Here is a 21,033-nt window from a genome sequence, read left to right as displayed (position 1 = left end):
AATTTTATACCTATTTGTAAATTAATGAACAATAAAATAACTGAATGAGAAGTAACAAATTATCTGACATTATTCAAAAGAAAAAATGTATATTGTGTATATATATTTTTATATACAATATATAACTAATACACACATTATATATATGGCATATATAATGTGTGTGTGTGTATATATATATGGATAAGGGGTCTAATAAATGCTGCCTAGAGTTACAGGGGAGGCAAAGCTAACAAAAGACCATGGTCTAAGTCTTTCCATATAACCTGACCGTAAAACATCTTTATTTTACTCAGGACACTTTATACTCACATACAACTCAGAAAAGTTTTAGCTGAGAATAAACCTTGCTTGATGGGTTTGGGTTTTCAAGTCAAGTTATGAAGAGGAGCAGAACAGCTAGACCATGGAGATGGTTGGTAAAGTAAAGAACAAGAGCAAGATAAAGAATGGCAGGAAGAAATAACGTGTAAATCATCCACACAAGGGGGAATAAAATTATTGGAATTACTAGATTAAAAATAAATGGCAACTGGGTTGCTGGACATGTGTTCACTTTTGTCTATGATGTCTTCATTTTGGGCAGCACAACTGAGAGCTGGCAGTGCTACAGGCACAGGCTGCTACTGTCCTTTCCCATTTACTCCAGTTGGGGTGTCAGACAATAAATAATTAAAAGGAATAATCCCAAATAGCCCTCGAGTATTTAAAGGAAAAGAAACATAACAAATTGTTTCTGCTGCATCCTGTGAATACCGCCATCTTGCCATTTGTTACATTCGACTGTATATACTTAGGATTGAATATCTCTTACAATGTTAAAAAGCTCTCCTTTGAAAGAAATCATTTATATTCCAACATCTAATATAGAGGTTAGGAAGTAATAAATATTACATGAACCGGCTGGTTTTTACAAATCAGTTCGGTTCCTGGGTGTGTGGTGATCTCATTAGAAACTGTCACTGTGTCCCCATGTGAACCTGCAGATGGCATCTCTATGATTTCTTTTTAATCTTACCTAAAACACTTACTACATCTTTTTCATAGATAAAAGTGAATTTTAGTCTATCACTATTCTCGTAATCTTAAAATCAGCAGGGTGCAAATTAATGAGAATTTAACAGAAATAGATACAGTGCTAGAAAAGGATGCTTTGTCCTTCCAAATAAAGAACTGTTCAAAAACCCGATATTAACTTAGATAATTAATGTTCTGTCAGTTTAAACAAAATGTCTCTCACATTCATCATTGCCGATGATATCAGAGTTTTGAAAAATTTCACCTTCATGACCCCAAAAGACATTAAAATGTGAAGCCAGAATTAGCTAAGCTGTAACAGTAAAGTGATAATTGCTAAGTGTGAAGCCATACCAATAATGCGTTTAGCAAAACACTAACATTTTGAGTGTGAACTGAAGAGCCTCAATTTTATCTTGTATCTTATGTTTCTCATGTTTATTTTTTTCATTGTTTGAATTTAATCTCAAATCTAGAAGATGTATTATACTAATTAATTTTGCATAGAACAATGTTAACAGATATAAACTATGATAAGAACCTCTTTTTGGTAGCAAGTCATTTTATTTACATTTTACTGGTACAATCTCTTGCCACAAATATGTGCATTCAAAGGATGCCACAGTTATTAACTTGCCTTTTGACTGCGGCAACCTCTTTCATTAAACTCTCGGTTCTGACATTTGGCTAGATATTATCAGGTTGGTGTGAAAGTAATTGTGGTTTTTGCCATTGAAAGTAATAGCAGAAACCACAATTACTTTCACACCAACCTAATAGAATCATTCCTGGCACTATTTAAAAGCACCCATGCACAAGCCCCACCCATAACAACTGCATCAAATTTTCTGGAGGTGGCACTTGAGTATTATTATTTTTTTTAATCTTCCAAAATGATACCATAGTTCAGCCAGATTTTGATATCATTGTATTTGACTTTAACCCTTACATCAAGAATATTTATCTCCATATTCTTCCACTAGAACAGTACAGTGCACCTAGCTCAATCAATCTTAGTTCAATGAAGATGACAATGGATTACTTAAAGCATGAATGCCATCTTAAAGTTAGGTGATTCTTCTTCCTCTTACTCAAAATAGAACTTTTGTTTTAATTATTATAAAAGATGCTAAATATCATCCTATGCAGTTTTGTTTGTGAATTATAAGCATCTAGCAGCTAGGAGTTAGTTAACCCGATTGATGCATCTTTTAACACAAAATAATTCACTAGATATTTTGAACAGCCTCTTATTTATAGAAGCATATATTTTTTACTAAAAACTACACAGAGAGAACAAGTCAAGGGCAAGTACAAATTTTGCACCAGGGGAAAAAAATTCAACACATGAATTAATCCATGTGAAAAAATGTCAACACATGAATTAATCCATGTGATATACCACATTAACAGAATGAAAAGTAAAAAAATATATAATTTCAATAGATGCAGAAAATGCCTTTGACAAAGTTCAACACCTGTTTATGATAATAAGTCTAAATAAAATAGGTGCAGAAGAAACTTGCCCAAGCACAATAAGGACCATTTATGAAAAACCTCATGATAAATAATGAAAACTCAAAAAATTTATTCCAAGATCTGTTACAATGCAAGGATTCTCACTCTTGTCATTTCTATTCAACATAGCACTAGAAGTTTTAGCAAAAGCAACTGAGGCAAGAGAAAGAAATGAAAGCTGTCTAAATTGGAAAAGGAGTAAGTGTATCTCTATTTTTAGATGACATGATCCAATATGTAAAAATCTCTACAGACTCCACCAAAAACTTGTTGAAACTAATAAATAAATTCAGTAAAGTTGCAGGATACAAAAATCAACCTGCAAAAATCAATTGCATTTCTAGCACCAAAAACAAACTATCTGAAAAAGAAATTAAATAAAAAACAATCCCACTAACAATAAGAAAATTATAATCCCATATTCAAAACTAATAAAATACTTAGGAATAAATTTAACCGAAAAGATGGAAGACTTGCATTTAGAAAACTATGACATTGATCAAAGAAATTGAAGAAGAGACAAATAAATAGAAAGATAGCTCATGTTCATGAAATGGAGGAATTAATATTGTTTAAATATCCATACTACCCAAAGCTATCTGCAGATTCAACAAAATACCTAAGAAAATTCCAATGATATTTTTGACAGAAATAGAAAAAAAATGCTCAAAATATATTTGGAATCATAAAAGATCTCAAAGTAGTCTTAAAAAGAACAAATCTAGAGGCATCAAACTTCCTGATTTCTTATTAAAAATTGATAGTAAACAAAACAATATGGTATTGGCATAAAAACAAACACATGTATGAATGGAATACAGAACCCAGAAATAAACCCATTAATATATGGTCATCCAATTTTTGACAAGAGCACCAAAAATACGCAATGAGGAAAGGACAGTTCCTTCAATAAGTAGTATTGAGAAAGCTGGATATCCATATATTGCACCATAACAAAACTAACCTCAGAATGAATTAGACTTAGAAATGAGATCTGAAATTGTAAACTCCTAGAAGTAAACCTAGGGAAAAGTCTTCTTGACTATTCTTGGTAATACATTTTTGAACATGATATCCAAAGCACAAGGATCAAAATAAAAAATAAACGAATTGGAACTACATCAAACTAAAAAGCTTCTATGCAGAAAAAAAAAATGAAAAGGCAAACTAAAGATACAAATAAAATTTTTTCAAGCCATATGACTTACAAAGGGTTCATATTAAAATTTATTTTAAAATTCATACAACTCAATAGCAAAAATACCCAAAAATAACTTGTTTAAAAAATGGGCAGAATATGTGAATAGACATCTAACTAATATAAACAAATAGTCAAGAGGTATTTGAAAAGGTGCTCAACATCACTAATCATCAGAGAAATTCAAACTGTAACCACAATGATACTTGACCTCACACTTATCAATATGGCCATTATCAAAAAGTCACACTTTTCAAGATGGCTATTATCAAAATAAATAAATAAATAACAAGTGTTGGTGAGGATGTAGAGAAAAGAAAACCCTTTTGTACTATTGGTGAGAATCTAAATTGATATATCCGTTATGGAGAATAGTATGAGGGTTCCCAAAAACATTAAAATTAAAAAATAGATCTACCATATGATTCTGCAATTTCTTGTCTGGAGATAGCATGTATACATCTGTATACACACTATGCATACAGGTGCATGTATATATGTGTATATGTCTATACACATTGTGTATATATACATGTGTATGTGAAATGAAATCAATATCTGAAAGAGATACCTGTACTCCATGTTCATTGCAACATGTTCACAATGGCTAAGATGTGAAAACAAGCTAAGCGTCCACGGTTGGATAAATGGATAAATTGTGAGATTCACTCACACACAGAAATGGATATGTTGTGAGATACACATACACACATAGAAATGGATAAGTTAGGAGATACACACACACATACACACAGAGAAATATTATTTAGCTTTAAAAAGAAGGAAATTCTGCCATTTGTGACAACATGGAAGAACCCAGAGGACATTCTTTGTTCATTTATTTAATTAGACCCCAGATTTTCTCCTATGGGCCAAAGTACGTACTATTCTATTCTCTCTACAGTACAGAGGACAACTAACTTACTTTCATTTACTTAAACTATGTTGACCTGTGGAAGTTGAAAACTTCCTATTTGACGGTTCCAGTTAAACACTAATTGCAAGTTGAAGAATTTGCTACTATTAAATTGAAAAGTTCAGCAATAAAACTAATATAATTTTCTTTTCAATGAGAAATCAAATTGAGGAGATGCTGATAGTTATTTAAAGTAAAATTTTAGTTTCATGATTAAGATTTTTTCCTAACTCACCGAAACAGTGATGACCTTTAATCAGAGAAAAACTGGTTAAATTACAACTGCAATCAAATAATATACATTATAATATGCATGTGAGTTAACGGTGCTTTGGGTCTACTATGGTAATCAATTGATTCGATTAGAGGTACAGAAAATTATAAGGCGTTGTGTGTTAAATATATATTTCAATACACCTATTTCTAGACTTCAGATGTGAAATATTCCCAATTACTTTTCCCTATGATACTATGATTCCTAAAGATTCTGTTGGAAAGCAGCACGCATTCCATTTGCCAGACAAGTTATTGGACCATGCCTCCATTCATGCTCGGGAAATATATTCCTCCCACAGCAAAGAACAGCAAATATTTTTTCTCCCTCTCTCTCTCTCACACATACACACATACACACATACACACACTCTCATTCACATACAGTATAATGTAGGCCACTCACTTGGTCACAAACTGTGTTTCTCCCTTCTTTACTTGAAATTTTTTACCCCCTCATCAAGGTACCCAAGCAAGGTTCCAAACATGGCATTAGCCTCAAAGTTCAATGACACTATAGTTCTCTGGAATGCCTACAAATATTTTAAAAATGTAATTACTTATAGGAAGATACAGCAGACTATTTTTTTCCTTCAAATAAATGTAGAATACACCAAAAAAAAAAAAAAAAACCAAAAAAAAAAAAAACCCTCATGATTATCTCCACATCGAATCTCAGTATATATGCCTGTTCTTGCTCTAGAGATCTATGTACTAAATAAAGCAAGTACTGCCCCGCACCACTCCCCCAACACACACACATGCTTGCCCAATATACTATTGTGAAACTAGGACAGAAAAATTTCTATAAAAGGTTCCATATAAAAAGTGGAAATAGAAAACATTCATGGAATCTACTTGGTAGATGTTGCAAGGGCACCTATACTGACCATGGAACATATTCCCGTATTTGGCCTGGGTTCTGCTCCCTGAAAATAGCTGCCAGGTCTATAGTTTCTATGTTCCTTAGCTCTACTCTCTAGAAGGTCCTGCTAGTGTTATTAGATACTGTGGCCATATCTGAACTTGCCATTGGAGAACATTCTCTCTCAGGGAGTTGAGAGCATGCTCAGCTGGCTTCATTCTCATGGAAGTTTGGAGGAACAAAGGATTATGTTAATCTTGAGAAATGAGTCTATTTTAGCCCAAACTAGAAGCTCACTCACCAGTATAATATTCATTAATGACTTAGTAATCTTTTTTTTTTCCCTACTTGATTCCAGTAAATTTCATAGGTCAATATTCACATCAGTAATTTAGAAACATTTCTCTATCTTTCAGGTAGTTACAGTTACCTTGAATGATAAAATGTTCTGGTAGAGTCACAATCTTATTCTCTTCTCCCTACACTATTTTTGTTCAGCATAAATAATTTACAGGAAACAAATAGATTCAGAGCTTTAGCATTACGTTTGATGATTTGGTCCTTGCCACAAAGTTCAATTTTAGTAGACATTTATTGTTCAAAACCATTCTAATTTATATATTTTACCTTTTGGATGGAAATCAGGTGGTCTTACAACTCTTACAATTAGGAAGTCACAGAACTACTTAAATTTCTGTATTACCTTATATACCTCTTTGAAAATTTGATAATTCTTTTCTGAGTTCACCTTTTTTTAAGCATTTGCCAAATGCACCAATATCAAAAAAGGAATATTAGTTCATATCTTTTCACCTAAAAATCACAAGCTCATTCTGCAAATTACTGGCTTTCCAGTGTATTACAGGAAACTAATGTATCGAATGTTAGATTCCATCATTCCAGACTTAATTTTCTCACCACCTACGTTTTATTTTACAAAGGTATTTCTTTTTTTTATCTGTATAAATATACGGGGTGCAAGTGTAATGTTGTTACATGGGTGTATTGCACAGTGGTGAAGTCAGGACTTTCAGTGTATCCATCACCGGAATAGTGGACATTTTACCCTTCAAGTAATTTCTTATCATTTACTCTCTTTCCTCCCCACCTTTCCGAGTCGCCACTGTCTGTCATTCCGCTCTCTATCTCCATGTGTACACATTATTTATCTCCATCTGGTAAGTCAGAATATGTGGTGTTTGTCTTTCTGTGTCTGAGCGCTTTCTGTTAAAAAAAAAATGAACTCCAGCTTCATCTATGTTGTTGCAAAAGACATGGTTTCATTCGTGTTTGTAGGTGAATAGTACTCCATTGTGTAAATAGATCACATTTTTAATCCACTCCTCCATTGATGGGCACAATCCATTGAGGTTGATTCTCTATGGCTGCTATTGGGAATAGTGGTATAACAAACATACAGGTGCAGTTATCTTTTTTGATATAATGATTTTTTTTTTCCTTTAGGTAAATATCCAGGAGTAGGATTGCCGGTTAAAATAGTAGTTCTATTCTCAGTTCTTTGAAAAATCTGCATATTGTTTTCATTAGAGGTTGTTCTTGTATTGGAGCAATGTCATCTATTTTAATATTTGTTTTTTTAAAATTATTGTAATGACCATACCAGTCAGCATCAACTAAGTTTTTGCTTTGTTTTGTTTTGTTTGTAGCAACAAACAACTCCAAATCTCAGTGGCTTCTGACAATAAACATGACTTTCTACTCGTATAGATTCCATTTTGGGTCAGCAAAGGCTTAGCTTTATGCTCTCTTAATTTCAGAATCGCTGAGAGAATCATGCCACGACGTGGTGGCCTCAGGACGTGCGACATGACAGAAAATACGTATTTTTTTTTTTTTAAAGAAACACGCCAGAGTCCTGTGTTCCCTCTCAAAGCTTCTGAAGGTGCTGGCATGCACAGTTCCTTCACATAAGGCACAGTCAAAGCAAATATCACATGACCAAGCCTGAATCTGATGATGTAGGAAATATAATCCTATATGGAGGAACAAATAATGTTATCCTCCTTAAGACCGCAGCTCATTATTTAAATTGCACAATTACATTGTGAATCAGATCTGTAGGGACTAGCACTTCATTAGTCCACGAACCCTAGAAGAAATTATTTCCTTACCAATAGTTTAGTCTCAAATGACATCTTAAAGCCTGTATTGACAAAAAATAAAGATTTTTTCACCATCATCACCACCACCCCACCCCCTACAACAAATACTAGCATGTTAAAATTATTCACAAAATAATAGCTAAAATAAAATAAAAAACTTAAAATCACATTCTTGAACCTTCCTACTATATTCCCCTTCCAACTTTACTCGTCCACCATCCAGCCCCACCACGCATGAATATCATTAGAAAGTACATATATATCTTCATAAAAAGAGACATAGCAAGGATGAAACGCCTGCCAAGAGCCACTAGCAAGCACAGAGGACAGTGTGTGAGCCTCATTTGTGGAATGATTGATTCTGTTTCCATATAATGTTATTAGAGAAGAAAATCCAGTTTGCTTGATTGGAATTGTTTTTACTAAAAACAAATTCTCAAAATGTGGAGTATGTTTGATTTTTAAATTACTCCATGGAAAAATAATTCAGCTGTTTATTTCTTTTATTTCCAACTGTTTCGTGTTATATAGAAACAGTCTTTTTAACCAGGGAACTATGGTTTTTGCCTGAATAGTTGTCCAACAGGAGCAGAGACAGTGACTGGAAAACCATGTGAAAGAATGCTACTGTGGGTGACAGTTCCACAATCATAGTGACATTCGAGACTGTGTTTATTTAAAAACAAAAACAAAAACAAATTTGTTGTTTGTAACTGCAGCTGCAATCACCCCCACAGTTGTAAATGTGTGCTGTTAAGATATTACACCGAGATATCTATCTTCCAAGAACTTCTAAAATATTGTATAAACCGTTACTGAGTTGACCTAACAAAACAAAATGAAGTACCTAGATTCTTTTGAACACTAAAGAGCGCTGAAAAAATATATAATATATAATAATATGTATCATACTTGTTGATATAGATGCTTAAATCTTAAAACACCCAAGCTTTATTGATACTGTGCCCATATTTAAACACACACACACACGCACACGCATGTGCACACGAGATCATGCTAAAGTATTGACACTACAGAGCACTCATAAAACATACTATTACCACCACAAACGTGCACATTGTCTGTGTAATCTTATTTCTTTCTTAACTCTTTTTAAATTGATTTAAGATATGAATATTTATATTCCCATTAATGCCATATGTTAATAAGACAGACAATCTTTAGATGTGCTCTAAAATACTATTTAGAAGCTATTCAGTACGTGTTCACTTATAAAGTAGTACCTCATCTTCTTTCTGGTTGAGTCCCTGCTTTAGTTCTTCCACTTGTAATCTTAGTTTCTTTACTTCTGCCTCATTTTGATCCACTCGGTTGTTTGCATGAGTCAGTTCTGCAATATTTGCCTGGTATTGTCTGCTTAGTTTATAGTAGGCATGTTGAAGGTTCAATAGTTCCTTTCAAAGGAAAACAAAAAATTACATTATTTACAGTCTACTCTGATAAAATCAGAAGAATGGCAACTTCTTTTGACAAAAGAGAAAAACATTTTAGGAAGAATTTAGATGAGCCATCATCTTCATTTGGAATTCTACATTTCTGTAATCAAATATTATAATTAGTATATGACTATCAATGAAAGATATGTGACTAAAATACAATACACTCTATGTTGTTTTCTAAATGATCTATTTTGCACCTTATACAAAAGTAGTTTTTATATAACCTTCCGCCAAAAGGAAATCACATAACCATAAACAAAAAAATATAAATACATGCAAAAAAAGTTGTTCATCCTGATCACCCACTAACTCAGCAGATGCTAAAAGTTCGCACACTACATGATTTAATTATTTTCTGAAGAAAATAGGTTTTGTGAGGCTGTGGTCATGTCGTCACCGGCCACACCTTCTGAAACCACATGAACCAGGCTCAGAAACCTGCAGTAAGGACCCGTCATGGGTAAAGAAATATATTAATATATCACAGGGTGATTGGACTGCAAATCAGTCTTGTTATAATTAATACCATACACTATATAAATTAACAGGTTACAATAATTATCCTCAGATTATTAATATCATTTCTCATTTTTAGTTAAAATTTGCAGTGTAAAATGAATTGTACTATCTTTATAGAAAACATCTTTATTGGGCCGGGCACGGTGCCTCACGCCTGTGATCCCAGCACTTTGGGTGGCCGAGGTGGGAGGATCACGAGGTCAGGAGATCGAGACCATCCAGATAACATGGTGAAACCCCATCTCTACTAAAAAAAAAATACAAAAAATTCGCCGGGCTTGGTGGTGGGTGCCTGTAGTCCCAGCTACTCGGGAGGCTGAGGCGGGAGAATGGCATGAACCCCAGAGGTGGAGCTTGCAGTGAACCAAGATGGTGCCACTGCACTCCAGCCTGGGCGACAGAGCGAGGCTCCATCTCAAAAAAACAAAAAACAAAACAAAACAAAATATATTAAAACTATAAAGAAAAAGTTAGCCTCTGGTTCTTCATAACGATATAATATTGTAGGAAAACCCAAGGATATTTCTTTGGTTTCCTAAAACACACTGTCATATTACTTTATATACAAAAATCACAAATAGGCAATCATAAAAAAATGCATTGGTAATTATCTTAGGACGTCTAGGTAGAAATTGAAAGTGGAATTATTTTCACATCTCAAATCATCAGTAATACTAATGATGAATTCATGATCCAAAAGTTAAAAATAGCCATAAAATATTGGAAAATAAATGTGGATGTGGTGTTTTTCTCTTAATCAAAACTTTAGGGGAAGTTTTACTAAGTATGATCCCAAATCATGAGATCACAAAATGATAAATTCAATCACAATAAGTATATAATTTGCATATAACAAAATATATTTAGTATCTCTCAAATTAGGGGCACATCATTTTGAATTTATGTAACATTTTTGACCTGACAAAATTACAGATATTATAGAAAATTGTAGTGGCGGCCAGGGCTTAAGGACAGGGTAGGAGGAGGGTAAGGTAGATGTGAAGGTAGCTTAAAAGGAACCTTGTGATGAGAATGTTCTCATCACAATCTGGGCATAAGGGACGTCCAGATCTGTCTGCATTATTTTATACAACCGCATATGAATCTAAAAATATCAAAAATAAAAAGCTTAATTGAAAAAATCAAGATGCCTTCAGACTGGCAAAGGCTAAGTATGGTAAGATAATCTGCCAGTAAAATGTGGAGAAATAAGGATTCATTTATGGGGAAACACGGGCAATATTTTTTAATTAAAAATGCACATAAAGTCAGACCCAGCCACTGTATTTCCAGGAATGTATTCCACAGACATACGCATAGTCGTATGAAATGTTGTGATTATAAGAATATTTGTTGCAGCATTGTTTTGTTGTTGCTGGTGTTTGCAGTAAATGCTGGAAACTAAATGTCCGTGAAATTAGCCTGATTAAGAAAAACCATTAAACCGTTAAATATAATATGGCAGCCTTTTATATATTCATATGGAGAGATCTCCAAAATGTTAAAGCAAAATGCAAAACTGTGTGAAGTGTATGGTATTAGAAGAAACAAGCTGATATAAAGCGACTTTTGACCTGACACAATTGATAAGTTGCAGGCTCTTAGTCTCTGTGAATCCCAGCTTTCCGAAGTCCCGAAGAGGTGGGGTGAGGGTGTGGATACAGGGCAGGACCTGGCAGAGAAAATGCTGGTCCTCACTCTCAGGGAGCAGGGAGTTTGAATGAAAGAGAAAGCCCCCCATGCCTATCAACTATTGCCTGTCTCAAGAATGTCCACCTCCTAGTATCCACTGAAAACAGGAGCGTCAAATGAAGGGGACATTTTTAGTTTCTGTCCTGCAAATCCTGCCCCTTCATTCCATAGGAGTCAAAATCACAACCATTGATATTTAAACCTTAATGATGCCAACAGGCAGCTAGAAACAGATAGATTTGGCTTGGGCAGCTAGACAGGATACTCAAACTGGTTTTCTGGGTAAGCTTGCCCTGTCACTTCAGTCGCTTCACAGTAACACTGTCATTTATGCACCATCACTGAGTTTGCTAAATTATACCACACATCACATTTAAAATGGAAACAGATTTCTCATTTCTTCTCTTCAGAATGCAATTTTCAAATGTCAAGTTCTATACCATATTCTTTTACAAAGAAACATGTAATAGGGAGCACAATTCTATTATTTGGAACAACAATGGAACATTTAAAAAAAGATCTTTCTTGATCTGTCAGGCATAAAGAATTTGCTGCACAAATAATTCAGAACTTAATGGGAAAGTGATAACTTTGCAAGTTGATGGCTTTCTCTCCAGCATTTTGCACCTAGTTACAATTACTTACATGACTTTGTGCTTTAGCAACATTATTTCTTATATCATTAATGCTTTGTCATTAGGTGTGTAAAATTTACTTAGATTGATTTAAAAGGAGTAAGCAAAAAGCCTTCAGTGTTCATACAAGGGAAGAGGAAGGAATGAACAAAAGGAAGGAAGGAAAGGCATCTCTATTTGTCAACGTGAATTCTACCCCGGTCATATGCCATTTTTATAAGCAGAGCCCTGGCATTCATGTTCTACAGTTTGGCCATTTGCTCAGAGAATATCAACTTATTCTCAGGCCTAGGAGGTACCTATGTATTTGTGAAACTATATTCTCAGTAAGTCATACCCAAGCCAGCAGCAACGGCATCACTTGGGAACTTCATTCAAGACCTACTGAATCTGAAACTCAGGGACTCGAGCCCAGAAGTTGTGGGTTTAACAAGTCCGCAAGGTGTTTCTGATTCACCATAAAGTTTGAGAACCATTGGTATAAGCCAGTTCTAATAAGCTTTCCTCTTGCCAGTGACTATGTTAGAAAAGTGGATGTAACTTAGCTGCACAATGAGAAAAGAGAAAAAGTAACCTTGAGTGGGAAATAATTTTTTAGAAATGTTTATGACTTAAAAATATGCAAGGAAGATACTTGCGCCTTGAGTTACAACAACAATCTGAGACTTTGGGGGAGTCCTGCTTACACCTGGGGTTGGTAGACCCTTGGTATTTTTTGTTACGTGAGAAAATATATCCAATTATATTTAGAGCCAAACTCATAGCTCAACATATTCTAATTGTGTTCGTAGAGTGCCTCAATAAAGGTAAGAATTGGATTTCACTTTAAGGAGAAAAATACATTGCTTCCTTAATGCAAAGATATTTTAAAAATCAGTCTAAATTGATAAAATCAGTTTAAAGTGATTTTTAAAATATCAGCTTAAAGTGATTTAAAAACAAAATCAGTTTAAAGGCATTAATGTTTTCCAGGTACCTACCCTATGAGAAATTCTTCACATACCTTCTCTCTCTAAATCCACATGACAATCCTGTGTTAGAGGTAATATTTTTTCCTACTTAGTCTCAGAGAGCTATGCAAATTGCTTATGGCCAACCTAACTAAAATTAATCCTACATTTTCATTTTACCAAAACAATATCACAGAGCTGGCGTTCATCTTGTTATCAGGAGGACTTATCTTTAAGATTTGACAAGTTATTTGACATTTTGATCCATTAATTCATGTCCTCTCTATTTTACTTTCAAGGGAAGAGATGGATTTCTTCTTTATTTCTCAAAGCAGGCTGTGCACAGTGGCTAATGCTTGTAATCCCAGAACTTTGGGAGGCTGAGGCAGGTGGATCACCAGAGGTCAGGAGTTTGAGACCAGCCTGGTAAACATGGTGAAACACTGTCTCTACTAAAAATACAAAAAAAAAAAAAAAAAAAAAAAAAGCCAGGTGTGGTGGCATGTGCCTGTAGTCCCAACTACTTTGGAGGCTGAGGCAGGGAATCGCTTGAACCCAGGCGGAGGAGGTTACAGTGAGTTGAGATCCTGCCACTGCCCTCCAGCGAGGCAACAGAGCAAGACTCGATCTCCAAATAAATGAATAAATAAATAAATCTCAAAGCTATGGCCTTTGCTACTATCCATTCATTTCCATTAATTTTGTGATAGAAAAGTGATGGGAATCTCCTCACACACTCATTTTGTTCTTTCCATACATGTTACAGTAAATAGTGAAGGTATATAGGATCATACAGTATAATCCAATGAATATGTTAGATGCTATTATTATCTAAAATTGCAGTATCTTTTATAACTTGCATATAAATGTACGATTGGAAAGCATCCAAAATGAATCCTAATTTGAAGATTTAGTGGTTTGCATTTGAAGAGAGAATTAGGTAGATAGTAATCTCTATATGTACTTCAGAGCAAGCTTATTCTAATATGCTGTAATGATAAAAAATACATAATTACTGTGCTATATATTCATATTCTGGAAGAGAAAAATCTGAACAGAAAATATGTATAAAAATATACAGTAATAAAGATTATTTGTCAGCATGTAATCCTCTGTAAATCTAAATCTATGCAACTGATAGTACATATAATTCACAGTTCTTTTATAAGCAGATCTCTATGATTTCAGATCTTGATATAGAAAAGAAACATATAAAATGTGTTTGTGTATATATTTTTAATAGAGTAATACAGTATTAGTTTCTCATATAGATTGAATCAGTTTCCAAAGATGTGAAATATTTGATGGAATGCTTTAAATTATATATATTGTTATGGCATTAGTTTATTTTGTTATATGTAAGGATATTGCTTTCTATCTAGAATTAATTGTACATATAATACATCAACTACTGAAGGTTGAGTTTAGTCATAGCAAGCTAACAAAATATATTTTCTTATACCTTAAAATGACATAATGAGAATCTGGTAAATATAAATCAAATCAGTTTATATGTATCTCATTGAAGGAAAAACAAAACATCATACAGGAAATTTAAAAGTACTATTATATATGTTATTTCTATCCATTCAAATTTTTAATACATAGAAATTTATAAATTTCTGCATCTATAATATCAAATATGTGTATTAATAATATACTGATCTGTAGATAACATATAATTCATCATATAACACATGGTTCAACTATATTTAAGAGAAAAAACAGTATGGAAAATTGGAAATAACTTGCTCATGGTCCGTTGAAGCCTTGTTATACACTCACCACAAGTAATAATGCTATCAACGAGGGCAGACTTTCTCTTCTCAAAAGTTGACCCAGATACATTGGATTGTTATAACAGTCAAATGCATCTACTTAAATACATTAAAGAAGTCACAATACCACTCAAGTTAAACACATTATAATTTTTGTACTACCTACCTGTTTTTAAGATAATTCTCACTATATCAAATTCCTACCTCAGAAAATACAGAAACCAAAGGAACATGTATCTTCAACAAGAATAAATTCAATGTTATTCATAAACATTTATGATACATGGTGACAGATGATAGCTTTAAAATAAGAGCATTTTATTCATCTTAATTGGCATATTTAGTGGGTCCACTTAACATCTTATGTGTTAAATATAGTGTGATTTAGTATTGTCTATAGTGTTGATATAATATCATTCATTCCACAAGCATTCACTAAATGTCTACCATGTGCCAATGACTGTGCTATGCATTTTACGTATAAAAGTGAACAAGTTAGATAAGATCTCTAACCTTGTAAAGCTTAGAATAGATTTAAAAACCATCAAATAAGGATATTTGTCAATTGTGACAATTACCAAAAAATGCTCATGATTTTTTAAGATAGAGAATAATTAATGAGGGGTGGAAGAGAAGCAGGAAAAATCAAGTGACAGGAAGTTTCTGTCCTGTGCCTCTGAGATCCCAGTTCTGTATGGAAGGACGTATTTCACTAGCTGCTGGAAAAACGGTCTCACAACAGCTCTTCACCGACAGCTCTTTCCTCTTGGCTGCAAAGAGACTCCTTACCAAGTCCACACCTACTTCCTGGGGCAGCGATCATTTTAGAAGTATAAAGGACTGTTGCTACCCCAACTTGGGACAGGTCCAAAGGTCCATCCCAGCTTCAGAAGTACCCCAAGGATCAGCTGAGGTCCCATAATCACAGCCCTTCCAGTCCTACTTCTCCCTCTGACCTGGGCTGCTTGGTTCTCCCCATAGCTAATGTACTACCTAGTACACTTCCTGCATGTTGGTATCTCCAGGATCCACTTCCCAGGTAACAGGCTTCAGCATCTGGTGTCCCTGGCTGTCACTTTAGAATATCTGCCCTGCAGAACGAAATTTCCTGGCAAAAGTCAGTCCATGGATGGAAAATAGATGATGGAAACTTTACTGAGAAAGTAATGTATAAAACTGTGTGAATCCACAATATCGTACTCTGTAAATTAGAGTTAGTTTTGGATCTCTATATGTAACAATGCTTGAATATGTGTAAAGTGAGTAGAGTAATTAGAAGCCTAAAAAATTCAAAATCAAATTTTGGAGTATGTCTTTGTATTTATTCAATGCCACAGATAAGTAGGCAAATGATCAAAAATATTTGTTGAGCATCCACTAATGTTTTATCTAGTCAGTTATGTAAACGTTCCCAATTACATTCAAGTATTGAGAAAATATAGAAAAAAAATCAACAAATTTTATCTTATTTCTAAGTTCTACTTTCCCCATCTGTAAAAGCGCATCTAAAAGCAACTTCACAAAATTGTACCTTTAAGTGATCTATATGTACATCGCTTCATGATACGAGAATTAAGTATAGCAGGAGATTGACTGCCTAGAAGGGACTGTTTTATGTGTTCATTTTGATCAGATGCAATCATAAGCATAGGTATCAGGTCCAGAGTAGACCAAGCATCTCAACAAATGCAATCAGGGATGGGGATCCTTTCACCTTTCTTCTCTGCCATCCTCAGGTCATATGTGCTCTTTGTCCTTTGCCTGCTATTTTATAATCACAAAGTAACTGCCAAATTTTGCTGCACAGAGAGTTGAGGAGAAGCAGCAAAGATAAAAGTTGAATGAGATTTGTGTCCGTTTGTTGATAAGACAATCTCCTGATACTATATATGGGAAAACATGATAAAGAGAAAAACATTGCACATAAGAATGAAAAAGTTATGATCATTTAAATGATACATACATAAAAGACACGGTTTAAACAAGATAATTTTTCTTTTTATTTGAAAAAATACTAATTTATTCTTTTAAATTATGAGACCATAATATTATTTGTTTCTTGTTATTTGACAACTGCTATTTATTTTTATCATGTTCCGGAGTTAATTTGATAGACCTAAAACACTATCTTTGTGGGAAAAAAAAATATTTAGAGACAGATGTCTGGGGGAGTATATTCTTCCTTACACATTTTTTTAATGGACAGACTTCCGTTAGAAAGTGAAAGACTGGAAGATAGCATTGGATGACAAGATGACATGGAGTTGACTTATTTGAGGGAGAAGGGTATTGCAGGTAGGTGGGAGGACCCTTCTAACAGATTTTTAAGCATTATGTATTGAGGAGAAGGGGGAAGAGCATCAGATGATTTGGTTGTGGGCAGACAGGGTAAAGATCTTAAAATCTCGGTATAGAGTTTGAATCTAATTTTTACTTAAATGTTTGGAGAAGGCATGGAAAGTAAAGGAAAACATTGATCGAGAGAGTGAAGTATACATCGTTTCTGAAAACAAACAAACAAACAAAAAACCAAAACACTTTCATCTCACTTAAAGAGGTAATGACAGTAATAGAGAACTAGTGAAGAGAGAATTACAATAAAGTTGATTCAGTTACGATATTTTCATCTGTGATTAACAGGAAAAAGACAGGCAAAATTCAAGAAATGTTTTTGTCTTACATGATAAATCTAAGGTTACAGTGGCTTCATGGTTGTTAATTTGGCAGTTCAGTAACCCTGCTAAGGACTGGGTTCATATTTCAATGTTGAGAACTGTGGTTGCCTGCATTATTTTTCACAAACATTTGGCGCTCATCCTGAGAGTATGATTATACAGCCCCTGCTGTTGAAATCAGGTATGGCCATGTGAATATCTTTGGCCAAGGAAATACAGGAGAAGGGATGTTTGTCATCTCCAGGTAGCTGAAGAGTCCCATTCACCACGCCCTCTTTTTTCTGCGTCTACAATTGTATCAAAATGTACACTTGCATCCCTCTGTCACTTTGTGGCACTGGAAGACATGTGGGTGGGCAAGAAAGAACTGTTTTTTTTGAAGCCATCTTGATTTTCAGGTTTATTGTTGCTATAGCACAATCCAGCTTGTTCAAGCTGGTGCAGTGTTCTCAGTGTTGTTGTTTTAATAGTTTCACTGAAGTGTGAAAAAAATTTACTAGTTCTCCAGGACTTCGCTTTATGTCTAAATGGCTAAAGTTGTGTCATATGTTAATGTTTAAACCCATCTGTGATCAGGAAAACATACCTACTAAATAAATTACTCTAATAATTAGGTCTTGGGCCTAAGAATGGAGCCTTTACTAATGAAGTGCAAGGGGGCCATAAGAGAGGGAAAATATATGAAAAATTAGACTTGTATCACGACAGGGAAACTGGAAAAGGAGATGAATAGTAATCAACTGAGAATGTCTGTTATCTGAGATATCATTTCTCCTTTCTTCTCTTCTTTCCTTCCTTTCCTCATTTCATCCATTCATTCATCCAGCTAATATTTATTGGTAATCAGCAATGTAACAACGATAAGCACCAAGGACAGAGATATGAAATTGAGACGGCCAGGTGGGAAGGGGTCCCCAAAGAAACTCCATCCAGCCTGTACCCTGGGATGGAGCCACAGTAGTTCACACTGTTTGCAGCAGGGAGGAGCCTGACCCCTTCTTTACCTGGGTAAACCTGGTATTTAATCTGTGATGTGGGAAGCACACTAGCAGGATTCTGGCTTTGCAGAGTCCCTGATTCTTTTTCTTATTTTTCCTTTTTGTCCAATAAAACCCATTTTTCTCACCCTTTAAATTGTCTGTGGGCCTAATTTTTCATGGTCATGTGGCAAGGAACCCATCTTTAGCTGAACTAAGGAAAAGTCCTACAAGAAAATCAACCTGTAATCTAGTTTGCAGAAAAAAACAATAGCAAACAACAACAACAGTAACAAATCAGTAGGTACTCTACTTGGAAAGGATTGTGTTAGAGGTAAGTTAAAGAAGAGGTACACAAAGCAGTTAACAGCATGGGAAATGATGACAATATTTCCTAGAGAAAGGAACATTGGATCTGTAATTTGAAATATGAGTAAAAATTGTGATAAGAGGAATGATTGAGAGGAAGTCTTTCCAGGCAGAAATAGTAGCACATGACAAGACCAAAAGTAAGAAAGAGCATGATGTATTGAGAGGGGCCTGAACTGCAGTGCATGTGAGCATGTGTGTGCATTGGCTTGCCTCACATGGCCATGAACTTATTAGTAGAACACTTATATGTAGTGGAAAGGATTAGCTAAAATACAAATAAAATATTGTATCACCGTATCTGAATGTATCACCAATATTTCACCAGACATTAAGATCCCACAGTACGAAAAAAATCAAAATGGAAGTATAGCAATTCTATTTTTATATATTAAAAACTAATGTACTTCGCTTACAAATAAACTACTTTTTTTACAAATGTAAAATTCAAATTTCCAAATGTGATGCTGCAGGTTCCCTGACTATAAAAATAGGGTCAAAAGTAAGTATCTCTGAGGGTCATTCTCTTGTTAAAATTCTAATATAATAACTTATATAATCCTTTAACATACTATCTGTAAAACAGGACTTTACTCTGTTATAACAATCACAAATGGAAATGAGAGGACAAATGGGAAGACTATACTGATAATGTCTCTGACTAGTTTGCTCAAGAGCTGTGAGTCATACTCTATATGTGTGTGTGTGTAATATTTATCTCTGGGACTAAGGCATTCATATATATGTGTGTGTATATATGTGTGTGTCTATATATGTGTATATATGTATATAGTCATATCACTAATGGAATACTTATTAAGAATAAATAGGCTATTCTAGGTTAGAACAAATGCAGATCTAGTTTTACAATTCACACTGCATTTCACCCCAGAAGAAATCAAGACATCCATGATTATGAAGATTCATTTTTACTATATTTATTGTAGAAAATAATAACACCCATCTCCAAAGGCCATTGGGCATGGTAAATGCATTTTTAAAAAATATCTGATAAAGTAACTAACACATAATACCATCTTCATAATGCTTTTTATACATACATTTGTTGTTTTATACATAGCTAATTAATATTGTTGTTACTACCATAAGAAGAAACTATTCTCTTATGCTCTGATCATTGGCTGCACATAGCCCTTGGAGTGACTCAGAAAGAAACATAGGTAATAGACATTCCTTATGTGAAAGTTCTTTGTTCATTACATGGAGTTTCCTTTGATACATTTCTTTTCTACAATTCCCAGAGAGCTTGTACTATATCAATAGGAAAGAAATGAATGCCTTTTCTCCACTCTCAAGCAAGTCTACCTGCTATAGTCATTCAAAAACAGATGTGAGTTTATGTCATATTGATAAATACACTGTGATTCTAGTGATATGTGTGAACAAAATGAACAAAATAGTCACTGTTTCTATTCTCTAGACCAAGTATTAGATGCAGACAGCTGGAAATAAGAGAAACAGAGTTAGGAGAATCTAAGGGTAAGTAGAATAGAGGCATATTTGAAGACAACATAAGACAGAGAAGAGTGACTTGGGAAGTCTTAGATATTCATTGGGCATAAAACCCCAGAACTTTCCTGTTTTTTTTTTTTTAACAACAACAACAACAAACAGAGGTTTGCTCTGTCACTCACACTGGAGTGCAGTGGCACAATCTCGGCTCATAGCAACCTCTTTTTCCCAGGTTAAAGGGATTCTCATAACTCAGCCTCTTGAGTAGCTGGGATTACAGGCAGGCACCACCGTACTGGGCTATTTTTTTTTCTTTTACCATTTTCAGTACAGACTGGGTTTCACTGTGTTGGCCAGGTTGGTCTCGAACTCCTGGCCTCAAGTGATCCATCCACCTCAACCTCCCAAAGTGCTGGGATTACAGGCGTGAGCCAATGTGCCAGGCTTACATCTTAAAACAAAAAGAGAAACTTACTTTGATTACATGCCCCACTCAACCTATAGACCAGATCTCTTTTTCCCCTCAAAGCAAAACTTTCTAAAATAGCTTTCTGTAGTTTCTTCATCCACTTATCCATCTCCAGTGTTTTTTTCT

The 21,033-nt window shown here is 34.4% G+C and overlaps 1 protein-coding gene across 7 annotated transcripts in view; it reads right to left on the bottom strand.

Moving 5' to 3' along the window:
* The window catches only part of CCDC102B (coiled-coil domain containing 102B), a 288,333-nt gene that overhangs the window by 60,377 nt on the left and 206,923 nt on the right, over nt 1–21,033 (bottom strand). For 6 of the 7 annotated variants that reach the window (XM_009192889.4, XM_009192892.4, XM_009192893.4 and 3 more), the window contains one exon: nt 9,155–9,325. The exons of the other annotated variant lie outside the window; for it this stretch is intronic. In XM_009192889.4, coding sequence (XP_009191153.2) covers nt 9,155–9,325 — 171 coding nt within the window. The remainder of the gene's footprint in view (nt 1–9,154; nt 9,326–21,033) is intronic. 7 annotated transcript variants of the gene reach the window in all.

This window comes from Papio anubis, chromosome 19, assembly GCF_008728515.1.
Source record: "Papio anubis isolate 15944 chromosome 19, Panubis1.0, whole genome shotgun sequence".
Classification (NCBI taxonomy): Eukaryota; Metazoa; Chordata; class Mammalia; order Primates; family Cercopithecidae; genus Papio; species Papio anubis.
The sequence above is the reverse complement of the archived record's forward strand: the minus strand, read 5'-3'. Positions and strand labels throughout refer to the sequence as shown.